The following is a 21,505-nucleotide window of genomic DNA, read 5'->3' on the forward strand; positions in this document are numbered from 1 at the left end:
ACTTAACCCCGCCTCCGCGCCTCATTTCCATTAGCGCTCACATCAGTCACGCACTTTCAACCAAAATGCGCAACACTGTCAAGTCATTCTAACGAGGCACCATATTTTACATTAACAGCTTCATCGTTAATATTCGTTTAAGGAATTAAAGTGCAGCACTTTGGAAGGATTTCACACCCCTCAAGGTCACCCGAGGCGCCTTTTTGAAGATACATATTAGTATTTTGGTCATTATTGTTATTTTAAATAGAAATACGTTCAAATATTTCAAACATTGGAATTTATTTTTTATTTTTTTGGTCTAAATCGTCATGTCAATTATGTTCTGTCAAAAAAACATTTTTTAATTAGTAAAATTCGTTTTGGGCTGCATTGGACATAATGTTAATTGTTTTTTGTTTTCAATGTATTACACATTTTAATGCGTTTTTCCTGCAATTAGAGCACAAAAATGTGTTGATTTAGATACTTTTAAAATTAATTCAATACATTTAAATGCCTATTTTTGCAGCCAAAATAGAGGATATGCCATTACTTACTGCAGGAAGCGCCATTATTTATTTATTTATTTATTTATTCGTTTATTTATTTATGCTTAAAAATGCATGGTAATGCCTTTATCACCTTTCTAAAAATAGAATGCATTATTTTTGGAAACTGAAAACGGGATTTTTTTCGGATTAATCAAATACATGCGGGGAAATAAACGTGGGGACAAAATAAAATATTTACATTACATTTTAAAAGATAAAATTGAGTGCAGTAGAACTTCCATGTTCGCATATTTTTTGCAACATTTTTTATTACGTTTAACAAAGTTTTACAAATTAATATGTATGCATAAGTGTAATATTTTGTATAATATAGTTTTTTTTATGTTCTAGGTCTTGATTTTTTTTTTATAGATTTTAATTTTTAAAATGTGAGATTTTTTTTAAAATGATTTATTGCCTTTCTATTTTTTTCCTCGATTTTCTTTTAGTGGTTTAAAATGAACCTAATTTCGCTCAATTTTGAGAAATATGCGATATAAATAAACGAACAAAGACAAACGTATGTGCAACTAATTGAATGTCCAACGCGATTTAAAATGTGTAACGACTAATTTAATATATATTTAAGGTTGAATTCTTTTTTTTTTTTACAGTGGCAAATGAAGGCTGGTTTAATGTTCAAATAATCATTTCGCAAAACTGAATTATGCGTCTCGCTTGAAAGGTGAACTGTCACATTTCCCAATTGGATTTAGATGATTAATTAAAGAAAAGTGCAGACACGGGGTAATTCGGAAATAGGAGTCGGCAATTATTATCATCATAATAACCATCCGAAGGGGGAGAAAATGGCACGTGCGAACATGCGAGGAGGTGGAGGCCGACAGGGAAATTGGAGTGGAAGCGCTCCTGCTGTCATCCCTCCCCAAAAAAGCCACTGTAATAAACGTGTGGTCTAAATGAATTCGCCGAAGTACTCACATATCAATGCTGATAATTTTGAAGCGGTTATCAATGTGTGCAAAACAGAATAATGAAGAGAAAATGAGACGCAAGTATCAAAATGAGCTGCAATTCCAATGGCGATCCGGCGGCGGGATGGACCGGAGCGCGCAGGGTCTAATAAGCCACTTAAAGTTAATGGAAGAGGGAGGTCACCGCGAGAATTATTGACACCCCCGTTGGCCTTAACCTGTCTACCAATAAAGCTGATTAGTTTTGCGCCATTCGTCAGCGCCACGGCCGACGTTTTATTTGCTCGGGGGAAATCAACAAGTCAGCGGCCGCTTTTGCCGCTAAAGGATCGTCATTTAATTGGGCACCTTGATGATAAGCGGCCGCCATGAGGACGTGACGGTGAGAAGGGAAGGAAGGAGAGATGATGGGATGACGACTCATTTTTGCAAGAAGAAAAAAACAGAAACAAAAATGTTTTGAATAAAATATGTTATATGCAGAGATCTCAAGATCATTTTTATATTTGTAAATTTATAAACAAAATCTGTAGGGGTCACCAACGTAGCAGGATAACACACAGGCCCATGCATGTTCCAAAAAATATAGCTCATCAGTGATGGGACATTGTGATTTTTCAGGCATGTTATATGATCATTTGAAAATTTAAGTAATAAAGGGTTGCATATTGATTTTTATTTGTTTCCAAATTATTGTGAGGACGTGATTTGATTAATCACATTAATGAAGCATCGGCACGTATCGGTGGGTATCGGTAGCGGGTTTAGCCTTCACGGCAGCCGATAGTATCAGCCACCTTTTAGTGGCCGTGTTGATCAGAAACTATAGACATTATAGACTCTAGAACATTTTCATTAATTTTATGCAATGTTAAATAATATATAGGGACTTTAAAATTATCTACTTTTTTTTAATACTGTATATCAAAAGTAGTATGGTATCGGTTTTGGTGAATATGAGTTGATTACTCGTACTTGTATCGATATATATATATATATATTTTAAAGTATAAAACTATCAATATCTCTAGGAATGTCACTAAGAAATTGTTGAAATTGTGGCCAGCTTAGCTAGGTTAGCCGTCCACCCCCCCCCCCAAAAACCCCCAACATATAATAATAATAATAATAATACGAAGAAGAAGGAGAAAATCAAACATAATTTGAGCAAATTTGTAATTTCAGAAATGTGTTTCAAACTGGTAGCCCTTATTGGCCAAGAAGTAACTCCCATCTTCAAAAAGGTTGATGACCCCTGCTCGTGTTACATTAAATCCATTTGGCATTGATATTATTCATATTACTGTGTTTTTGTATTTTATGATTGGTATTTACAGACTTATTTGACAGTCTGTATTTATGATTATTTTTTTATATATAATATATAATCAGTTGATCCGATACGCCTTGCTGTTTTCATTTCACTAAATGCAGCATGAATATTTCTATTAAGGCTGCGGTGAAATATGGAACCATTTACAATTGGCCCTTATAGATTTATGACACAACCACCACATGCAGCCACCCCTCCTTTTTTCCCATCACATTCAAGAAGGTGGGCGGGGTCCCAAGCCCCTCGCTGTTAAAAGAGCCCCTTAATGACATGGACAATTAGATAAATACAACTCAAGGTGACAAATAGCCATAGATTATATATTATTAATTAAAATATGTGGCCATTTTGAAAAGCCAATTCCTGCTGTCTCTTTTATTGAAGCAACAGTTAAAATCATCAACTCGACACCGATCTACATCCCAATCAGAAGAGGATGTGATGTATACACACTTGTTTAACCACATTGTCTCCATTTAGTTTTACTTCTCTCTAAAAAATGTTGATCAGAAAAGTTCTACAGGGCACATTTATGGTGTGAAGCGTTTTGAAATGATTTCTCTTGGTCTATTTTCTTTTTTTATCACAACAAACCTGACATTTGAACAGAGGTGTGTAGACGTGTCCACCTTACATAGATAATATTTATACAATTTGTACATTATTGACAGTGTTACATTGCCATTGATGAGTTTTATTACACACAACTCTATGAAACAGCTGTTGATATGCATAACTGTCATCTTTCTGCTCCTTTTTCATTCTACATCGAAGAATATTGTTTTATACTATATTGTCTTTCTTCTTTTATAAATGAAGTAAATTGAAATAAAAAAAAGAAAGGTGTATGTAATTCAATACAAATTACGTACTGATAATAGTCATGTGAAATGCATGTAATTTATACAATTTAAGAAATACATTAACTTTTTTTTTTTAAATATGAAATACATTTTAATCATTTGTCAAATATAACTATACTGTAGCTATTTTCCACCTCATGTTCCTTTAGTTGTTTTGGAGGTGGTCTGCTAACACATTCATTTGACTCGGAAATTTGATATTTAACCTGTTTGGGCTTTGCAATCTGGAAAGGGGAGCAGTGGCGCTTTACATTTCAATTTTCGTTGAAATATTTCACAACCGTGATTACACATGACAAGGATTTTTTTTAAATAAGTTTCGGAGCATGACAAAATTGCGTTTGGTCTCACTTCATTCGTTTCTTTCGATTGTCTTTAAAAAAAAAATGATTTTAACATGATACGCGAATGCACCTTACTGGTGACGTCATTATTGACGCGCCCTTCGTCCAATCGCCTTCGCAGACGCAACGGGAAGCGGAAGCACTCTGGTCTCCTCTTCCCATCAGTGTTGACTTCTTGCGAGCAGAGGGAAACAAGTCGTTCGGATTCAGCTAAAACAACGACACAATATTGCTTTTCTCCCCAGGTAGCTCACAGGTCAAAGGTAACCGTTCCACATGCTGTCAATTTACCCCCTTTAGCTCCGTTCCGTGTTGCTGTAACAGACGTCCATAGCGGGCACCCCACCGTGAAGGTAGCCCTCTACCAGCGCTAGCTCCTGTGCTGGCGAGTTAGCTCCGGCGCTAACGTCAACTAAACTCGTCATACGCAAACACGCATGTCGATGAGCTTGGAACGGGTCACTAATAAGAAAACAAAAATCGCTCTCAATTTTTGATATATTCTGTTATTAAAACTTAGACGGCCGCGTTCTGTGCCTGCTTGCTGAGTCATTTGCTAGCTCAGGAAGTCAATTAGCTCAGTGTGGTCGAAGCCGAAACACAACACGTGCAGTTCAAATAGCATTTAAATAAAACACTCAAATTTGTGTGAGTTATTAGCTGCGCGTCATTGTTTACCAAATACAACTAGGTGCCAGCCAACTTTTAGAATTCTCAACCAGTAGCCTGTGTTTACACTCGATTCGATTTTTTCCCCTTTGTTTTGGCAGGAATAAGTGTCAATATAGCCAACAGTCAATGGGAAAGAGGTGAAAATGTTTAGCTTCGAGGGTGAATTCAAGACGAGACCCAAGGTGTCACTCGGAGGAGCAAGTAAAAAGGTAAAGTGTGGGTGGTGGACTAACGCGTTCAGTCATTTGAGAACTATGTCTTCATAAGTCTGGACATTTGACTGCTTAATTGCTTGGGAGAAATAGCTGCTGTCACTGGAGTGGTTTGGTAATTGGCTATATATTTTTTTTAATTCTACAAAACCCTGCTGTTTAAACTAGGTGTTTTATATCCACTGTATGTATTGCATATTATACAATGTGATACAATGGACCATCATTGTAAATTGGAGCCTTTTTATGTGGTTCCCCCCCAGGAAGAAAAAGCATCCCTGCTGCATCGAACTCAAGAAGAAAGAAGAAAAAGAGAGGTGACAAATACGCCGTGCAGTGTGTTGGCTTCATAATCTAACGATGATTCTGATTCTGTCTTCCCTGTAAAGGATCAACCAAATTGTCTTAAAAGTTTTTACCTAATGGCCCTTTTGTCTCACTTGTGTTTTTTTTTTTTTTTTTTTTATGTCTCAGGATGATAGAAAACGACTGAAGAACGCCATAATCATTCAGTCCTATGTGCGCGGCTACCAAGACTTGAAACGACAGGTAGGTTATTAAGGTTATTATTAGACTGTTTTCATAATACTACATCTTTTGTTTCAGAATACTACAACTTTGACCTAAAAAAGTATTTGGGTCCTTATCTTGTAAATAGACAGCTTTACCCCCCAAAAATAATGATCAGATTCTAAGATCAGATCTCAAATCTTTTTGTTTTGTTTTTGTTTGTTTTTTTTCTGATTCAAATTCTTAAAATTATGGCGAGATGTACTTGTGCCTAAATTGTATCAATTTTTTTGCAATATTTTGCTTCAGTACGCAATAGAGAGGGCACGTTTTGACGAGTGCGCCAACCAGAAACAGCACACTTTGGAAGCACCCACTCTCAGTCTCTTGTCGAGGCAGCTCATTTTTTTCTACAAACAGTGTGTGGATGCGCATAGATTGGTGAGAGCACAGCTTTTATTACTCTTGGCTCTCTCTTTCTCTTGATTCTAATGTAATACTTGTGTGTTCTATTGGAGGTATGGCTGTGCCAGAACCTGGTGAAACACAACTGTCAGTTTGTCAAGCTACTGGTGGGTCCGCACAGGCAGATGTGTATGTTTCAGATCAAGAGGATACTGGGTTTTTGCTGCAGACTCCTGCAGAACTGCGGCGACGACAGCTTAAACGTGGCCGTTCCCATGCGGATGTTGGAAATTTTCTCCTCCGAGAGAGTTTACTTACCCGTCTTGACCGATGCCAACGATGTGGCATCAACAGTTGAGCAGATTTTGCACTATATGATCCAGAAAGGTAAGGAAACAGTCCGTTGTGTCAACAACCAAAATGGTCACCACATGCATGTTTTTTTCAGACTTTATGGTGGATATAAAATGTCTATACGCCCCTTTTCAAATGCCAGGTTTTCGTGACATAAAAAAACAAAAAAACAAAAAAAATCAACCAACTTTTTCCAGCATTAATGTGATGAAAAAGTTTTCATGAACAGCTGAACTTTATTTGGAGTTAACCATGGTCAAATATTTTTTTATTCCTTTATTATTATGTATTGTCTACACAGTTTGTTGTGTGTAAATGAAATTAGCAGGACAAAATAAAATGATGAAATAGAAAAATAATTAATAATAGAGGCAGGGAGGGAAATGCAAAAATAAAATATTAAACTGTATCATGTCATTCTGTCTCCGTTTAGCCGAGCTAATCTATCCTGTAAACAGTTTGTTTTGGAAGTCTCATTTGTTGTTGTTCTTTTGTCAGGATACTACAGGTCGCTGTACATTTTGGTGAATCACCGCCTCCCTCCAAGTCTGGAGTACACCGACTCTCCTTCCATTCCCTTGGCAAGCACACTATTGGAGCACATCCTCAAACCTCTGCACTTTAACTACTCCTCCTGCACAGCGGGCGCCAGGTACGCCAAGCTATGGCTTCTTTTTAAAAAAAATTGTTTTCCTCCTGGAGTCAACGGTGAAGTTAATTTACAACAAGCTGTAAACCGCCCCCCCAAACCCTCAAGTCATGTTCGCTCTCCTATGGGGAGAATACATGACTGTTTGCCTTGAGTCCGAGACACTCTTATGAGCAAACGTCGAGGGGACTCCTTTTTCTCTTTCTCAAGAAAAGCAAGGTGGGAGTGAGAGGATCTTGTGTACACAGACAGTCTGACAGCTCATTATGTGGTTTAGAGCGGAGTGGTGGTGAGGGGGGTGGGGGTCACCAGATGTGAGCCACACAAAGCAGCTCGATTTAGTGAGTTAATAGACGGGTGAACACTTAGTGGAGTGATCAACATCATAGTCTGCACCTTATTTTCATTCTTATGTGCTTCTCATTTTTTTTCTTCTAGAAACCTCTTAGAGTGGAGATTTTTTTTCCAAAGACCCCTTCAGAATCCTAAGTCCAGTTAAACATAACTACCATGTGTTATTACATCTAATATGTCCTTGCTCGTTGTCACGCAGGCATTTTGTCTTTGCCGCCTTCACTGAGGAGTTCATTTCGGAGCCTTACACGGAGCAGATCTTTCACTTCTTCATCCCGGCCCTGTCGGACCCCCGGCTGGCCTTCCCTTTCGAGGCCTTCCTCAGCTCCTTCCAAGGCACTGTCACACCTTCCCCTCTCGCTCAGAACCGCGCACCTTGGATATTTTACTTTGTCCTTTCTGCAGGAGAGAATTGTTTAGGTAGCTATCGAACCTTCTAACTACCAATTTCTATCAAGTTCACTGATGAATTCTGTTAGCTGCTACCAACCTACAATTACATATATTTACGTAATAAATGCCGTGGTTTATGTTGACAGGTTCTCTCTCAGAGGAAGGCCTGCTGCTATATCTTAGTGCTCTGCAGACGCTTCTGCCTCTGTTGCCCGTGACCGAGAGCTGCAGCAGGCCCGGGGTGGGCAGCGATTCCGAGGACGAAGACGACGGCGATGTCCACCCGCCGCCCATCAAGGTACCATATCCATACAACGTAGACAACCTTCATTGACCTAACATCATTTTTTACTTTTTTTTTTTTTCCTGTCGCCAATTAGGATGACAGTCGCATCTCCGTGCAGCTGATCACCGACGAATGCGTGCGCAAGCTGGACACCAAACAGCAGACCAACACGCTGCTCAACCTGGTGTGGAGGGACTCAGCCAGCGAAGAGGTCTTTACCATGATGGCGTCCATCTGTCACACGCTCATGGTGCAACATCGCCTCTTGGTTCCCAAAGTCAGGTGCGCGAAAAAAAAAAGAAAAGATTTATGTGCTTCACTTTTTTTCGACATGAAACTGAATGATAAATAATTTTATTAAGAAACACTTAATTGTCCATTTACGTTTGTACGATTAGCAAAAGTGCATCCTGACATGTTTCCGCGCAGTAAGCAGTAATGTAAATAACGGCGCAAAGAGAGAGAAGGTCGAGCAGCCGTCGATGGTGCGCAGCTCGCTGGCATTTACAACCGGCGAGAGGAAGCAGAAGATGTCAGTGAAGCTGTCAGCGCTGGATGAGGGCAATTACCTCTTCTCGGTGGGCTGATTACATTAGGGCCAGGATGTCAGAGGTGCTGATTGCCTGCCTGTGTTTGAGGCTTCGTGCTTGGTCAACCTTCTACAGTTAATCATTAGTAAAAGCCTCATGATTTGTATGGGTGTGCTTGACTTAAACTGTGCTCACTTGCTCCAAACTAAAGCAAGGACAAGTGAGCAGTGGGATGCAGATTTGGAGGAATTAAATAAGAAAATGGACACATTATGAAAAAAGAATGCAAGTATAAATTATCCTAGCCAACACAATATGTAAAATAATCTAAAAAATGAACATTTTACAAAAGTGCCCTCTAATGTTGGCGTACTATGGACAAGAAAGGTTAGAAAGATAAAGCAATATTCAATAATACTTCGAACATTTAATAACAATATTTCATTGATAAACAAAATGACAGTTTGAGCTCAACTGCTTAATCACAAATACACAAGCTAATCGTGACTAAATCAAGTAACTACCACACACTGATTGTTATTGTTGAGGCCAACATGTGAAAGTATCCTAATAACTAAAAATAAGCATGTAATGTAGCTATTAAAATATTAGGAACCTTAAGTCAAATTGTGTTCCTTCTGGGGGATTTTTATTTTTATTTTGGTAATATAACCCCTGGTAGTTGTCAAAAAACATGCAAATTTAGTCAGCCGGGGGAAGCTCACTCCATTCCACCAGTCTATTTTGTAGCTATAACAATATTGAGAAGTTAATGGACCTCCAGCAGGAAAAATAATTTTTATAGGAGCAGAAGCTGACACAAAAAGGAGGGCGCTAAAAAGTAGCATAATCCAAGTGAATTATGACAAAAAGCAATTAGTAGCCAGCCTATGGAACCTCATTCCATTCCATCAGTCTGTTTTAGCTATTCAAATATTGAGAACATTAGACGGTGCTCCAACAGGGGGGGAATCAACGGATCATTTTTATAGTAGTGTAACCATATTTGGTATCCCAACGCAGACTCAAAATGAACGCCATGAGTCTGTTTTAGCCATTGAGATACTGACAGTGATTAGGACAATGATCATAGGATGTTTCCGTGCTTAAAATTTACAACACATACAAGATGCTTGACTCATAATTGTACATTTTGCCTGTCCGGGAGAATCTCAAGTGCGCTCCGTTAATGCCCTTAATTTTTTTTACGGCATCCCTCCTTTCTTCCCACCACTTTTCCCATAAATCCTGCCCTTCGTCTTCCATCATTATTGGATATCTGTACCAAATAATTAGCTCGCTGAGGAAGATTAATCACCGCGGGAGTGGACGGGATAGCTTTACAAGAGGCTAAGGGGAGCAAATTGCATCCCGGCCTTGATTTACTGTGCTGATCCACTGAAGGAGGAAAAAAAAAAAAGTGGCTTTCTTGGTTTGTCTTGCCAACCTTGCGTTTTTCATAAACATCCGCAAAGTCGGAGCGCGATTAAAAACCCGACTCGGAACCTCTAATAGATTTTAATTGCTTTTCGAATGATCCCCTCGGCCGTCTTGTAATACCATTTTGATGGTTAGCATCGGATATTTACTGTCGTTTAGCGACACGGCGCTACGTGGGGCCAGGCAGTGATGACGGTACACCTACGCTTTCGGACGCTTGCCGTGATTTTGATCGAGGTTGTAAGCGAGAGTGGAAAGAAAACCACACATAGGCGGGATCTTCACTTCAGACCTCTTGAATGAAATGATCCCGTCATGATTCATCACATTTTTTTTTTCTTTCTCCCGCTTGACTTTGTTTATTTGCGGTTCATTCCGTGATTGAAAAGGGGGTTTGGGGGGGTCCGCCAGGCTGTAAATCAGCATGTCAGCTGGCATTTAGTGCTTTGTTTCCCATTTCAATCAAACACCCGCGCACCTTGTTATGAGCCCGCCGCAGCACTCTCCTCCTCGAGCTTCTCTCCAGAGCCTTGTAGCGCTGACAGATGGTGCGTGGCGGGCCGCGGACCATTTTTCAAGCCCTCCTTATCGAGCCCCGGGTCAGCTCCACGTGGCGGGGAGGCGGGGGGGCTTTTGAATCGGTTGATTGGAGAGGCGGAATTTAAGCAGCGCCATTTGGATTAACACATGCTGTTGCTCCCTCAAGACTTGATGCCTTATCAAAACAAAAGCATCCTTATATAGTGGATATTAGGGGTGTTAAAAAAAAATCGATTCGGCGATATATCGCGATACTACATCGCGCGATTCTCGAATCGATTCAATAATGGGCAGAATCGATTTTTTTTTTTTTTTTTTTTTTTTTTTTTTTTTTTTTTTTTTTTTTTTTTTTTTTTTTTAGGATTCACACCTTGAGCATGGAAGAATGTTATATGAACGGCACATTAAGCCTTAATATTTTTATTTTAATGCTGTTCAAATGTGAAACAGATTGCAAACTGTTTGTGTACAGTGGCTCACGGTTATAAGCCTCAAGTTTTAGATAAATATATTCATACAAATCTTACAGTGTACATGTACAAATTTACTGATAGTATTTTCTAAATTTGAATGGAAAAAAATCGCAACAATCGACTTATAAATTCGTATCGGGATTAATCGGTATCGAATCGTGACCATTCGTATCGGGATTAATCGGTATCGTATCGAATCGTGACCTGTGAATCGTGATACGAATCGAATCGTCAGGTACTAGGCAATTCACACCCCTAGTGGATATAAAAAGTCTACACACCCCTGTCCAAATGTCAGCTTTTGTGAATAATTTCAAAACCTTTTCCTTCATTAATGTGACCGATTAAGTCTATTAACCGCATGACCAACTATGAGGCGACTTAAAAAACAATTGAAATAATGTGGCTGCGTAAGTGTTCACACCTGCTTGTAACTGGGGATGTGGCTTTAAGAATTAACCAATCATTTTCAAACTCGTGTTGATGTGGGGATGCAACTAACGGGTACTTTAATAATTAATCTTTTTTTTTTTCTTTTTCTTTTTTCAATGAATTGGAATTAAAAAATCATTTTCCATTTCCATCCCTTCATGTAAAAACAGGACATCATTTCAAATTGACAGCGCAGAAAATGTGCTACCATAAAAGGATTATGATTCGGTTACTGGTTTGGGCTGTAACATTTTCGAAAATAGGCAAATATTTGGATCATTGTTTTCCAAAGTAAAAACAGTGGATTGCAAATGTTTTATTTGATTAAACACAAATTATTATGTAGTAATTTGATATTTACTGTTGGGAGGCTGAAATGCTGAGGATTTGCACAATTTTTGGTTCAACAAAGTCCTTTAATTATTATATTGGTCAATTAATTTGATAATTAATTAGTTGATAAATCAATTAATTGTTGCACTACTTGTTGACACGATTTCCACCATTTAAAGTGCATCTGAATACAGTTGAGCTGCTGAGTAGACTTTTCATGTTCCTCCCCCCCAAAAGATACCTGATCTGGTTTTGTGCTAAAACTGACTTCTACTTATAATTGTTCATAATTCCTTCCTCCTTGACGAAGGCCCTACATAGTGCCTCCAATAGTGTAAAGCCGTAGGTTTTTTTTTTGGACAGTCTGGCCATGGAATAATAATGTTAAAAGTTAAGGAATGCAAGTAAAATATTAGTATTTGACAATTAAATGAGAGGTCCTAAATGTGGTCTTAAAAATAAAGATCTTTTATGGTCATAAATTTTCTGCAGTTACTTTGTATTATCCTCAGGTCCTGCTGGCATACTTAGCACAATATTGCCACCTGCTCTCGCCCGCCGTGTTAAAAGCGATGCCATTTAGGAGCTTACACAAACACACGCAGACCGTGAACAAAGAGCCGCTTCGCACCTCGGCGCCACAGCCCCAACACTAAAGGAGAGGTATGCGGGGCCCTCCTCGGCGTTATCATGTAATTCCCCGCGAGTGTGTGAGCACGTTGGGCACTGTGAGGTCACAGGCAGGACCTCGCCTCCTCCTCCTCCGCCCTCCATTGTCTTGATCTCCCCCATTGGCCATTAAGTTAAATGGGGCTCCAGCAGGAAGCCGCAGAGGCTGTTTATGACCCCCGTCGCAGCAGCAACTAGTTTACTAATGGAAGGTGCCTTGCCGAAATAAAGCTTAATGGCTCATTTAATCTCTTTTTGGAGAGGGGAGGCCGAGAAGATTCCACGTTAGTGAACAGTGTCATTTATTTCTCGTGTGTCCTCGCTTGGTTAACGGGGCGCACAAGCAGACACATCGGCGGAGAGTCGTTTTTACAGTTCTTCTCGCCGGGTTGTTAAAGCGCCGAATGATGAATGTTGACATTGAACGCAACCTCAACTCCCTTTCTCTTTTGTTCTCCTACAGGCTTCTGTACAGTTTAGCCTTTAACGCACGTTTTCTACGGCATCTCTGGCACCTGATCACCTCCGTGACGACCAAAATGATTACCGGGTGAGTTTTTCCGGATGAAACTGTGCTTGTTGGCTTTAGTTTAAGCAAAACCTCCTTGCGTTATTGAGTCAAGGCAGCACTCTGAAATCTGATTTGGCAAAAAATCCAACGTCCACATACTGGAAGCATTACAACCAAGTGAAATTCCACCAAAAGTAATGTCCTCTTGTTTCCTCAGTTCCATGGTTCCGCTGCTGCAGCTGATCTCCAGAGGCTCGCCCATGTCCTACGAAGACTCCAACCGCATTATTCCGCTATTCTACCTCTTTAGCTCTCTCTTCAGCCACTCGCTCATCTCTGTGCACGACAGCGAGTTTTTTGGGCACGAAATGGAAGGTACAACAAAAGTCTTCATTTTTGTCATACTGCGGATGTGTTTATTTTCCACTTCTATTTTTGTCAACCTATTTAAACCATTCCAATGTCAAAATGTCCATCTCATTTTAGCTTTCCACCCGTCCAATAATCCCACAAGAATGTCTTCAAAATGTCATTCAGAAATATCAAAAAATGTTTTGAAAAATTTTCACATTACAGTACATGAAAAAAATCCCTATTACATTAATTAAATTGAACAATTTCATCTCAAAATCAACATTTTCAGCTAATTTAAATCATTTCAACCTTAAAATGTTTAACAACCAAAAATTTCTACTTTTTGAATAAGTCTGAATTTTCCCAGAGAAAATTCCCAAATAAAAAAAATGTTTACAACTGTATCTATCATTCATTTTTTTGCCTTTTTTCCCCCCTAAAAATCTCATGATCTATACTTCCTACGTTTCTAATTCTATAATATGACAATATCGCATTTAATGTGATTATCATTATATTGGAAGAAACCAACTTACATCAGTGCATCTCTGTAGAAGAACGGATGAAACAGTAAAAATGTCAAAGAAGTTAAATAATTACAAAAATACATTTGTCTCATCTTTCAATGGTAATCAATGAATGATGAGAGGTTTTTTTGCACTTGATTTATTAAAACAAAGTAGAAATTATTGCTGCTAATTCTTGCTGCTAATGCAAGCCAAGCAAAAAGGAAAGGAAAAACAGTGAGCAAGTCTCAGTCATCTGTTATAAAAAAAAAAAAAAAAAAAAGCAAATGACAGTATAGGCCAGCAACAAGAATTGAGCTACTTGTCGTTACATTTGATTTTATTTTGTATTTTTTTTTAAGACTTCACATCTGTTCAACAGTTTGGGAGTCACTTTAAAATGTCTTCCTTGAACACAGCAAATCTTGTTTTGACCAACTTCATCTCACAAAACACATGTGGAGTGATCTGTGCAGTGGTTCAAAATCACAGGTCTCGCAAATTGATATTTTTAGCCATCATGCTGAACGAGCTTGCGCACCCCCCCTTCCAACAGGTCAGACGCAGTCATCCATGATGCCTTTCACCCTCGTGGAGCTGGTGACTCTGTCCCGCTGCCTGAGGGACGCGTGCCTCGGCATCATCAAGCTGGCCTACCCCGAAACCAAGACGGAGCACCGCGAGGAGTACATGGCGGCCTTCCGGAGCGTCGGCGTCAAGACCAACACGGAGGTGCAGCAGCGCATCCAGGCCGAACAGAAACACTGGGTGCAGCTCTTTAAGGTCAGTGTGTGTACTTGCAGAATACCCTTTCACACAGGCACAGGTGCATTTTTGCATTATCCTACTAGTGTCAATTGTGCATTTACTAGTAACGCTCTTTTTCTTTTTTTTCTTTTTTCTTTTTTTCCCCCCCATACTAGTAAGATAATTGAGTGCACTAGTAGGCTGGAACATATTCAAAATTTCTTGGTGACAAAAAAAGCTGTTTGTTGTGTGTGTGCAACTGTGCATGTGAGTGGACGATTGCATGTACATGTGGTCAAGTTTGCAATCCTTAACAGAAAACAGGCGGTCTCAGTAGACTGGCTCTAACCATTCAGCTGCATTAGATGTTCTGGTTCTTGAGCTTCTTGAGTCATCTCTTTTGTTAAGATAACATATGGAGTGTGGAGCAGAGCAAAGCATTCTTTATTGCAAGCAGAAGCAATTCTTCATTGCAGCAAATGTATGCTAACTTATATTTACAATTATTCCTACAATGTGCTAATCGCTACACTGGATAATATATTTCGTAAGCAAAGCGAATAAGCATAATAAAGATAAAGCATCTTTGGATTTATTACGAAGATTATTTGCATGAGTGCCTCCATGCTTTGTGACCTGTGCTTTGGTGGAAATCAAGCATAAATGAATGACTGGACAAATACAAAAAAAAAAGAAAAAAAAAGTGATTACGTGACCTTGTAGCTAGCAGCCACACATAGAAAGTGACCGCTCGTTTACAGAAGGTGGGCGAATACCTGAGAAGCCAGCAAGGGGTTGATTTTCATAAAAGATCCGCTCAAAGGCCTCTTGTCAGCTAAAACGACCCATTAAAGAAGTGGGGAGCAGGGAAAGTGCATTTTCCAAATTGAGCGGTGGGATTTACAGTCGCTTTAACGCCGCTGACCCCTAACACGCTAATGTTTGCTTGGTGTCATCAGCCGTCCCTGCCCATCTTTTATCGCCCCCATTGTCGAGCTATCTATTTAATTGAAAGAAGCTAATTGAATGAAAATGATCAACTAAGCTTGTATTAATATTGCTAATGGAACTTTCTTCTTGGCCATGTTTGGAGAACCATGTCATGCCGGAGTTTGGGAAAGGCCCATTAAGGCTCGCACTTAACCCGACGGGCTGATTAAGGAATGCTTATTCATTCTGGGAGTCAGGGGCTAGGAACGCGCCGAACCCATCGCCGCACTCCATTTACAGCGTTTTGCACTCGCTATTATTGCCGACGCCGTACGATTGATTGGCGTCCTATGAAAATGACGTGCTTTAGGGGAGAACTCTTCGATTTGGACCATCCGGCCTGCGCATTATATGGAAATTGTCCTACCGTAACTGTTATTGGTGGGACATAAGAACTCATTCAATGGGTCTTTGTGCAGTGAGGTTAAGTGACAGCTGTCATTGCCACCTAAAGTTCTAGGAACGTTCAGTTCTTGATATTTGTTGTTCTGTTGACTGTCAAGTTGTTTATTGCCACTCCCAGTTGAAGTTTGCTGCGGACTGTTTATGGTTATATTCTTACTAAAACACATTTTTTTTTGGTGGGCCTGTAACAGATTAAATGCTATTTCTCTTCATTTCAATGGGGAAAACTGATTTGAGATACAAGAAACCGATGCCTCTTCAAGTGTACTGAACTCGAGTGTACCAGAGCAGTCACATAAGCCAAATGTAATTGTGTGTAAATGAAATGATTGTAAGTATGACAAATAAATTGGCCAGGTTCAGGTCTTTCAGGAAGCCCTGTTGACCCTGAGTCAGTGCTGCATTGTCAGGCCGACGGCTGATGTCAGCAGCCCCGTCAGTAATTAACAAGTCCTAGAAGGCGGGGCCGGACCGTTTTTCTTCTGCACTCCCCATAAACGACGCACTAATGCCTTCATTCTGAAATTGCTTTTCTCCCCTAATCGTCCTCTCACATACGTATGTATCCTTTGCCCTGAAAAGTACTGCATTTTTTTTTAACTCCCAGCTTTTATATGCTCCCTACCAGGTCATCACAAACTTGGTTAAGATGTTAAAAGCTCGTGACATCCGACGACCCTTCTGCCCGTCGGGTCACTGGCTGTCTCAGGAGGTCAACATCCGTGCCGATAAGGTACTCTTTGTTAAATAAGAACTAATTTCATTCATTGAGTTTGAAAAATCCCAGCAGTGATAGTGGAGGTAATGCTCACATGAGTCCATGATCAGGTCACTCAACTCTACGTGCCGTCTGCCCGTCATGTGTGGCGAACGAGAAGGATGGGCCGCATCGGACCCCTTCAATCAACACTGGATGGTATGATCCATTTTTATTTGTAATTTATTTATTAATTAATTTTATTTATGTATTTATTTTTTTGTACTTGTCATTCACTTGGAAATGAGCATTATTGCCACCCAAAGGATTGGAGTGGAACAGCAGTACAATTTATATATCATTTATTAATTTCTGCTCTTTTTCTTCCTATCGTGTGTTTCATCTGAAAAAATCAGTTTATTATTGTAATGCATCATATTGAGGGTCTCGTCTAGCTAAATACGGTCACTAAAACATAGCGAGGCCTCTCTAATAGAAAGAAAAGAAGCCTGCTCAGGTGTGTGTGTGTGTGTGTGTGTGTGTGTGTGTGTGTGTGTGTATGTGTGTGTGTGTGTGTGTGTGTGTGTATATGCGTTGTGTGAAAACAAGCTGATAACAATGTGTGTATGAGCTGCCTAATGTCACTCTCGGGCAGTATGGCCTCCATTCAATTAGCCTGAAAGTACCTGCTGAACTCGGCCACATCTGCTCCTGCTGTTTGCTCGCTCCTTTTCTCATTTCCTTAAATGGACGTCCCCCCCTTGTCGTCCTCCCCCGCGCTGATGAACGAGCGGCGTATTGACCACCCTGACGGAGGCAGTATTTCTCCTCAAAGATGGAAACCTGATGGCCAAATGCAGATCAGACTGACTAATTGAGCAGAATAATTGAGCTGGAGTGGGGGATAAGTGAGGAATTTTGCTATTGTGGCGTTTTTTGTTTTGTTTTGCTTTCTTACCACTCCTGTTTTGGCACAACAGTCTAAATCTGGAGTTTAATAGAAAACAAACGTCAGCTTAATGGATGAATGCCCGGCAGGCGGATGGACAGCTCGATTTAATGCAGGGTTGGGCAATCTGGCATGTGGGCCATATACATACAGTTACTTTACTTTTACTAAAAGCAAAACAAATATATACATATTTTTTTCTAGGGGTGTGAATTGCCTAGTACCTGACGATTCGATTCGTATCACGATTCACAGGTCACGATTCGATTCGATACCGATTAATCCCGATACGAATGGTCACGATTCGATACCGATTAATCCCGATACGAATTTATAAGTCGATTGTTGCGATTTTTTTTCATTCATATTTAGAAAATACTAATCAGTAAGCTTGTAGAGTGTAAGATTTATATGAAAATGTATTATTTATTTATCTGAAATTTCAGTCTTATAGAGGTTGTAATCTGTTTCATGTTTGAACAGCATTAAAATAAAAATATTAAGGCTTAATGTGCCGTTCATATAACATTCTTCCATGCTCAAGGTGTGAATCCTAAAAAAAAAAAAAAATCAAAAAAAAAAAAAAAAAATCAAAAAAAAAAAATCGATTCTGCCGATTATTGAATCGATTCGAGAATCGCGCGATGTAGTATCGCGATATATCGCCGAATCGATTTTTTTTAACACCCCTATTTTTTTCTATCAAATTAGGAATTAGTTACCTTCTTTTGCTCAGCACAGAAGCATGTCTATTTTTTTTTCTTACTTTAGATTCTTTCTAAAAACTCAACGGAAAAAAAAGTGACTTATGGGTCTGCGTAGAAGTTTCTTTAAATAGCACATTTGTGTATCTTCCCCTCTGTAGTGGGCTCGGAGCCTCCACAGCTGTCCGTGTCTGAGGAGCGACATCTGGCCATCCTCACCGAGCTCCCTTTTGTTGTTCCGTTCGAGGAGCGAGTCAAGGTAACAGCCACGCTGCCTCTGCAGGTTGTTGCTGTCGAAAATAAGACACAAATTCATCCACAAATCTACCCTTAAGACAAGAAAAACATTGATTTAAATTGAACGGTCTTTACAAAAATAATTTAGTTTTGATTTAATATGGATCCCACATTTAACAAAAATTAAACAAGGCTATAATATCCCTTTTGAATTTCCATCCATCCATTTTCTAAACCGCTTACGCCTCACAAGGGTTGCGGGGGTGCTGGAGCCTATCCCAGCTGGCTTTTGGGCAGTAGTAGGGGTACACCCTGAACTGGTCGCCAGCTAATCGCGGGGCACACAGACGAACAAACATCCACACACAAGCACACTTAGGGACAATTCGGAGTGCCCAATTAACCTGCCACGCATGTCTTTGGAATGTGGGAGGAGACCGGAGTACCCAGGAAGACCCACGCAGGCCCGGAGCCTGGACTCGAACCCGAGTCCTCAGTACTGGGAGGCCGACGTGCTAACCAGTCATCCACCGTGCCGCCCTCCTTTTGAATTTAACTACTGAAATCAATTAACTTTTCTACCATTTTCTTTACGTGTTTATATTAAGATGTTTTAATTTGTTTCTTATGTTCCAATATGGTGTGTTAGATCTTCCAGAGGTTAATCTATGCCGACAAACGTGACGTCCAGGGAGACGCGCCTTTCTCCAACGGTATCGTCGTCACCATCCGACGGAACTACATTTACGAAGACGCCTACGACAAGCTCTCGCCAGAAAACGGTATGGCAATAGTCAAATTATGATACAGTATCTTTCCTTAGCTTCCTACAATGAGGTGAAAACTGCTGCTTTCACTCGCATTTGGCAGGACGGTGCAACCGCAGCACTGTAAACATTCACACTCTTTCTAAGACTCTTGTTCGGCCCTATAAAATCTTTATATGGAGGATCAAGGTAAAAATCAAGGTTAGCTCCTCTCCCCCCACTGTATTGGATTTCAAGCACGGCACGCATAATCTCACTTCCGATTATTCTAATGGAAGGCATAAAAGGCGGAATCAATTATTTTAAGTCACCTCTTTTGTGTTTTGAATTGAAAAGGCCACCCGAGCAGGGACCCACTGATTAAAAAGAGTAGTAGGCTGAAGACATGATCTATATCATTTATGTGTCTATAAGTTATGGCTGCCTGATTTACCTCCTTGCATTAATTATTCTGAAAGATGACCTTTTATGGAAGTTGATTAGAATATCCCGCGGCTCACGCTTTGTTCTGGCACTGTAAGGGTTTGTTCAACAAAAATGCTCACTGTAGAAAATGTTTTAAAATGTTTTTTTTTTTTTTTTTTTTTTATTTTATTAGAACCGGACTTGAAGAAAAGGATCCGGGTGCACCTGCTGAACGCCCACGGCCTGGACGAGGCGGGCATCGACGGCGGTGGCATATTCCGCGAGTTCCTCAACGAGCTCCTCAAGTCGGGCTTCAACCCCAACCAGGGTGTCTTCAAGACCACCAACGAGGGCCTGCTGTACCCCAACCCCGCCGCCGAGACGCTGGTGGGGGAGTCGTTCGCGCGCCACTACTACTTCCTCGGCAGGATCCTGGGGAAGGTGAGCTCTCAAGCAGCCCTGCGTTGTCGAAATTACAAAGGTTGTGAAAGGCTCTTTTCGATCAAGGATCACTAAACGGTGATGTGAAGGGAGGTAAACATTTGTGAAAGACGTATGAGCTTTTTCTCTAGCCACAGAATTGCAGAGGCCTGATTTAAGAGCTGCGGTGAAGTTTTAAATCATTGCCAAGGCTGCCCTCACTTTTTCTTTTCGAAACTGCAGTGTTTGGAGAACTTCTTGTAATTTATATCTTAAAAAAAAAAAAAAGTCAGAGGGAAGTTGAATCAGCTCAATGCCCGAGCCTATTTTCCATGCATTTTTTTTTCTGCCCCTGATGTGGCACTATGTATTTGAAATCACCCTAATGCATGTGCTGGTTGATCGGAATAGCTTCCTCGCGGAAGTGAAGGGCTATCATCCCCACCCGAGACGAATGACCTGATGACAAGCGGTCGCTCCTCAATTAGGGTTTCCATTAGCCGATGATTCTTATTCTCTTGTTTGTGTAGCCGTCGCCGGCCGGCTGGCCCTAAATCAGTGCGCCCGCCGGCGCAGACTGCACATAAATAAGCGTTCAAAGCATGTGCTAATAGCGTTTTGATCTGTTTTACAGTCACGGACATCCGGCTTTTTTTCTCCTGGGACCCAAAGTTATAATCATGCATTACTGTTACGCTGTAATGGAAAATATTAAGATGAGAACTTCTTTTAAAATAAGGTAAATAAATGCTAGAAACGTGGCAGTGGACCGATGGTGCACTAAGTAAGTTAAAGTTTTCATTCTAGATTCCAGATTGTAGTCTAAAATGTAAATATGACGATTTTGTCGATTATGAAGTTTTCCTAAACGTTTACAATTTTTATATTTAAAATTGTCTGTTGAACAGGTTTTAATATTTATCATCATCGATGTTTGGGCCTTTAGGAAAATGGCCAAATTAGACTTGAGTATTTGTATAGGTGAACATCAAAACCACTTATCAACGCATCCATTTTGTGTATTCTCCAACTAACACCACCCCCACTCCTCTCATACGCCAACATTAATGGTTGTGGAAATAAATGTGAGTTTGACTTTCAATTAACCCTACCTCAAGTTTCTCCCTCCCTCCATAAAAATGGACATTTGAGCGGCCATTTTGAGCAGCCCCGTCCGTATTTGTTTAGCGTCCGGGATAAAAGGCAAAAGCCTTTATATAGATTGAGATTGCATCACCGGTGCGGCTCACAGGACACGGGAGATTAATATAGTTAATTAATGTCGGAGGCGTGCCATTGTTGCGGGGAGGTGATGCATTACAGGCGCGAGTGGCTTGTCTGGTGCAGGTACTCACCCAAATGGGATTGAGCATCAGAGGCAGCAGCCGCTCATCATCCTTCTTCCTCACTTGTCTACCCGAGTTGACAGGCGGGAAGATTTAAAGAGCAAACATAACGGGTTACATTCCAGACCAACCCGGTGAAAATCTGAGGCATAAAAGACTTTTTTCCATATAGAGCATGCTTTTAAACACATTTACACCTATTAAAAC

The 21,505-nt window shown here is 40.2% G+C and overlaps 1 protein-coding gene across 3 annotated transcripts in view; it reads left to right on the forward strand.

Moving 5' to 3' along the window:
- Nucleotides 1–21,505, forward strand: part of ube3c (ubiquitin protein ligase E3C) — a 38,932-nt gene that overhangs the window by 8,847 nt on the left and 8,580 nt on the right. Inside the window, exons 1-18 of one of the 3 annotated variants that reach the window (XM_077509378.1) lie at nucleotides 4,112–4,271; nucleotides 4,779–4,889; nucleotides 5,156–5,209; nucleotides 5,367–5,441; nucleotides 5,712–5,843; nucleotides 5,921–6,194; nucleotides 6,660–6,813; nucleotides 7,364–7,584; nucleotides 7,704–7,855; nucleotides 7,938–8,125; nucleotides 12,724–12,810; nucleotides 12,989–13,146; nucleotides 14,188–14,414; nucleotides 16,402–16,506; nucleotides 16,602–16,689; nucleotides 18,285–18,382; nucleotides 19,010–19,142; nucleotides 19,726–19,973. In XM_077509378.1, coding sequence (XP_077365504.1) covers nucleotides 4,824–4,889; nucleotides 5,156–5,209; nucleotides 5,367–5,441; nucleotides 5,712–5,843; nucleotides 5,921–6,194; nucleotides 6,660–6,813; nucleotides 7,364–7,584; nucleotides 7,704–7,855; nucleotides 7,938–8,125; nucleotides 12,724–12,810; nucleotides 12,989–13,146; nucleotides 14,188–14,414; nucleotides 16,402–16,506; nucleotides 16,602–16,689; nucleotides 18,285–18,382; nucleotides 19,010–19,142; nucleotides 19,726–19,973 — 2,460 coding nt within the window. In that variant the 5' untranslated portion in view covers nucleotides 4,112–4,271; nucleotides 4,779–4,823. Of the gene's footprint in view, nucleotides 1–4,111; nucleotides 4,272–4,778; nucleotides 4,890–5,155; nucleotides 5,210–5,366; nucleotides 5,442–5,711; nucleotides 5,844–5,920; nucleotides 6,195–6,659; nucleotides 6,814–7,363; nucleotides 7,585–7,703; nucleotides 7,856–7,937; nucleotides 8,126–12,723; nucleotides 12,811–12,988; nucleotides 13,147–14,187; nucleotides 14,415–16,401; nucleotides 16,507–16,601; nucleotides 16,690–18,284; nucleotides 18,383–19,009; nucleotides 19,143–19,725; nucleotides 19,974–21,505 lie in introns of those variants that run through there. The other 2 variants (XM_077509379.1, XM_077509380.1) reach the window with 2 other exon arrangements.

Source organism: Festucalex cinctus, chromosome 20 (assembly GCF_051991245.1).
Source record: "Festucalex cinctus isolate MCC-2025b chromosome 20, RoL_Fcin_1.0, whole genome shotgun sequence".
NCBI classification, from domain to species: Eukaryota; Metazoa; Chordata; class Actinopteri; order Syngnathiformes; family Syngnathidae; genus Festucalex; species Festucalex cinctus.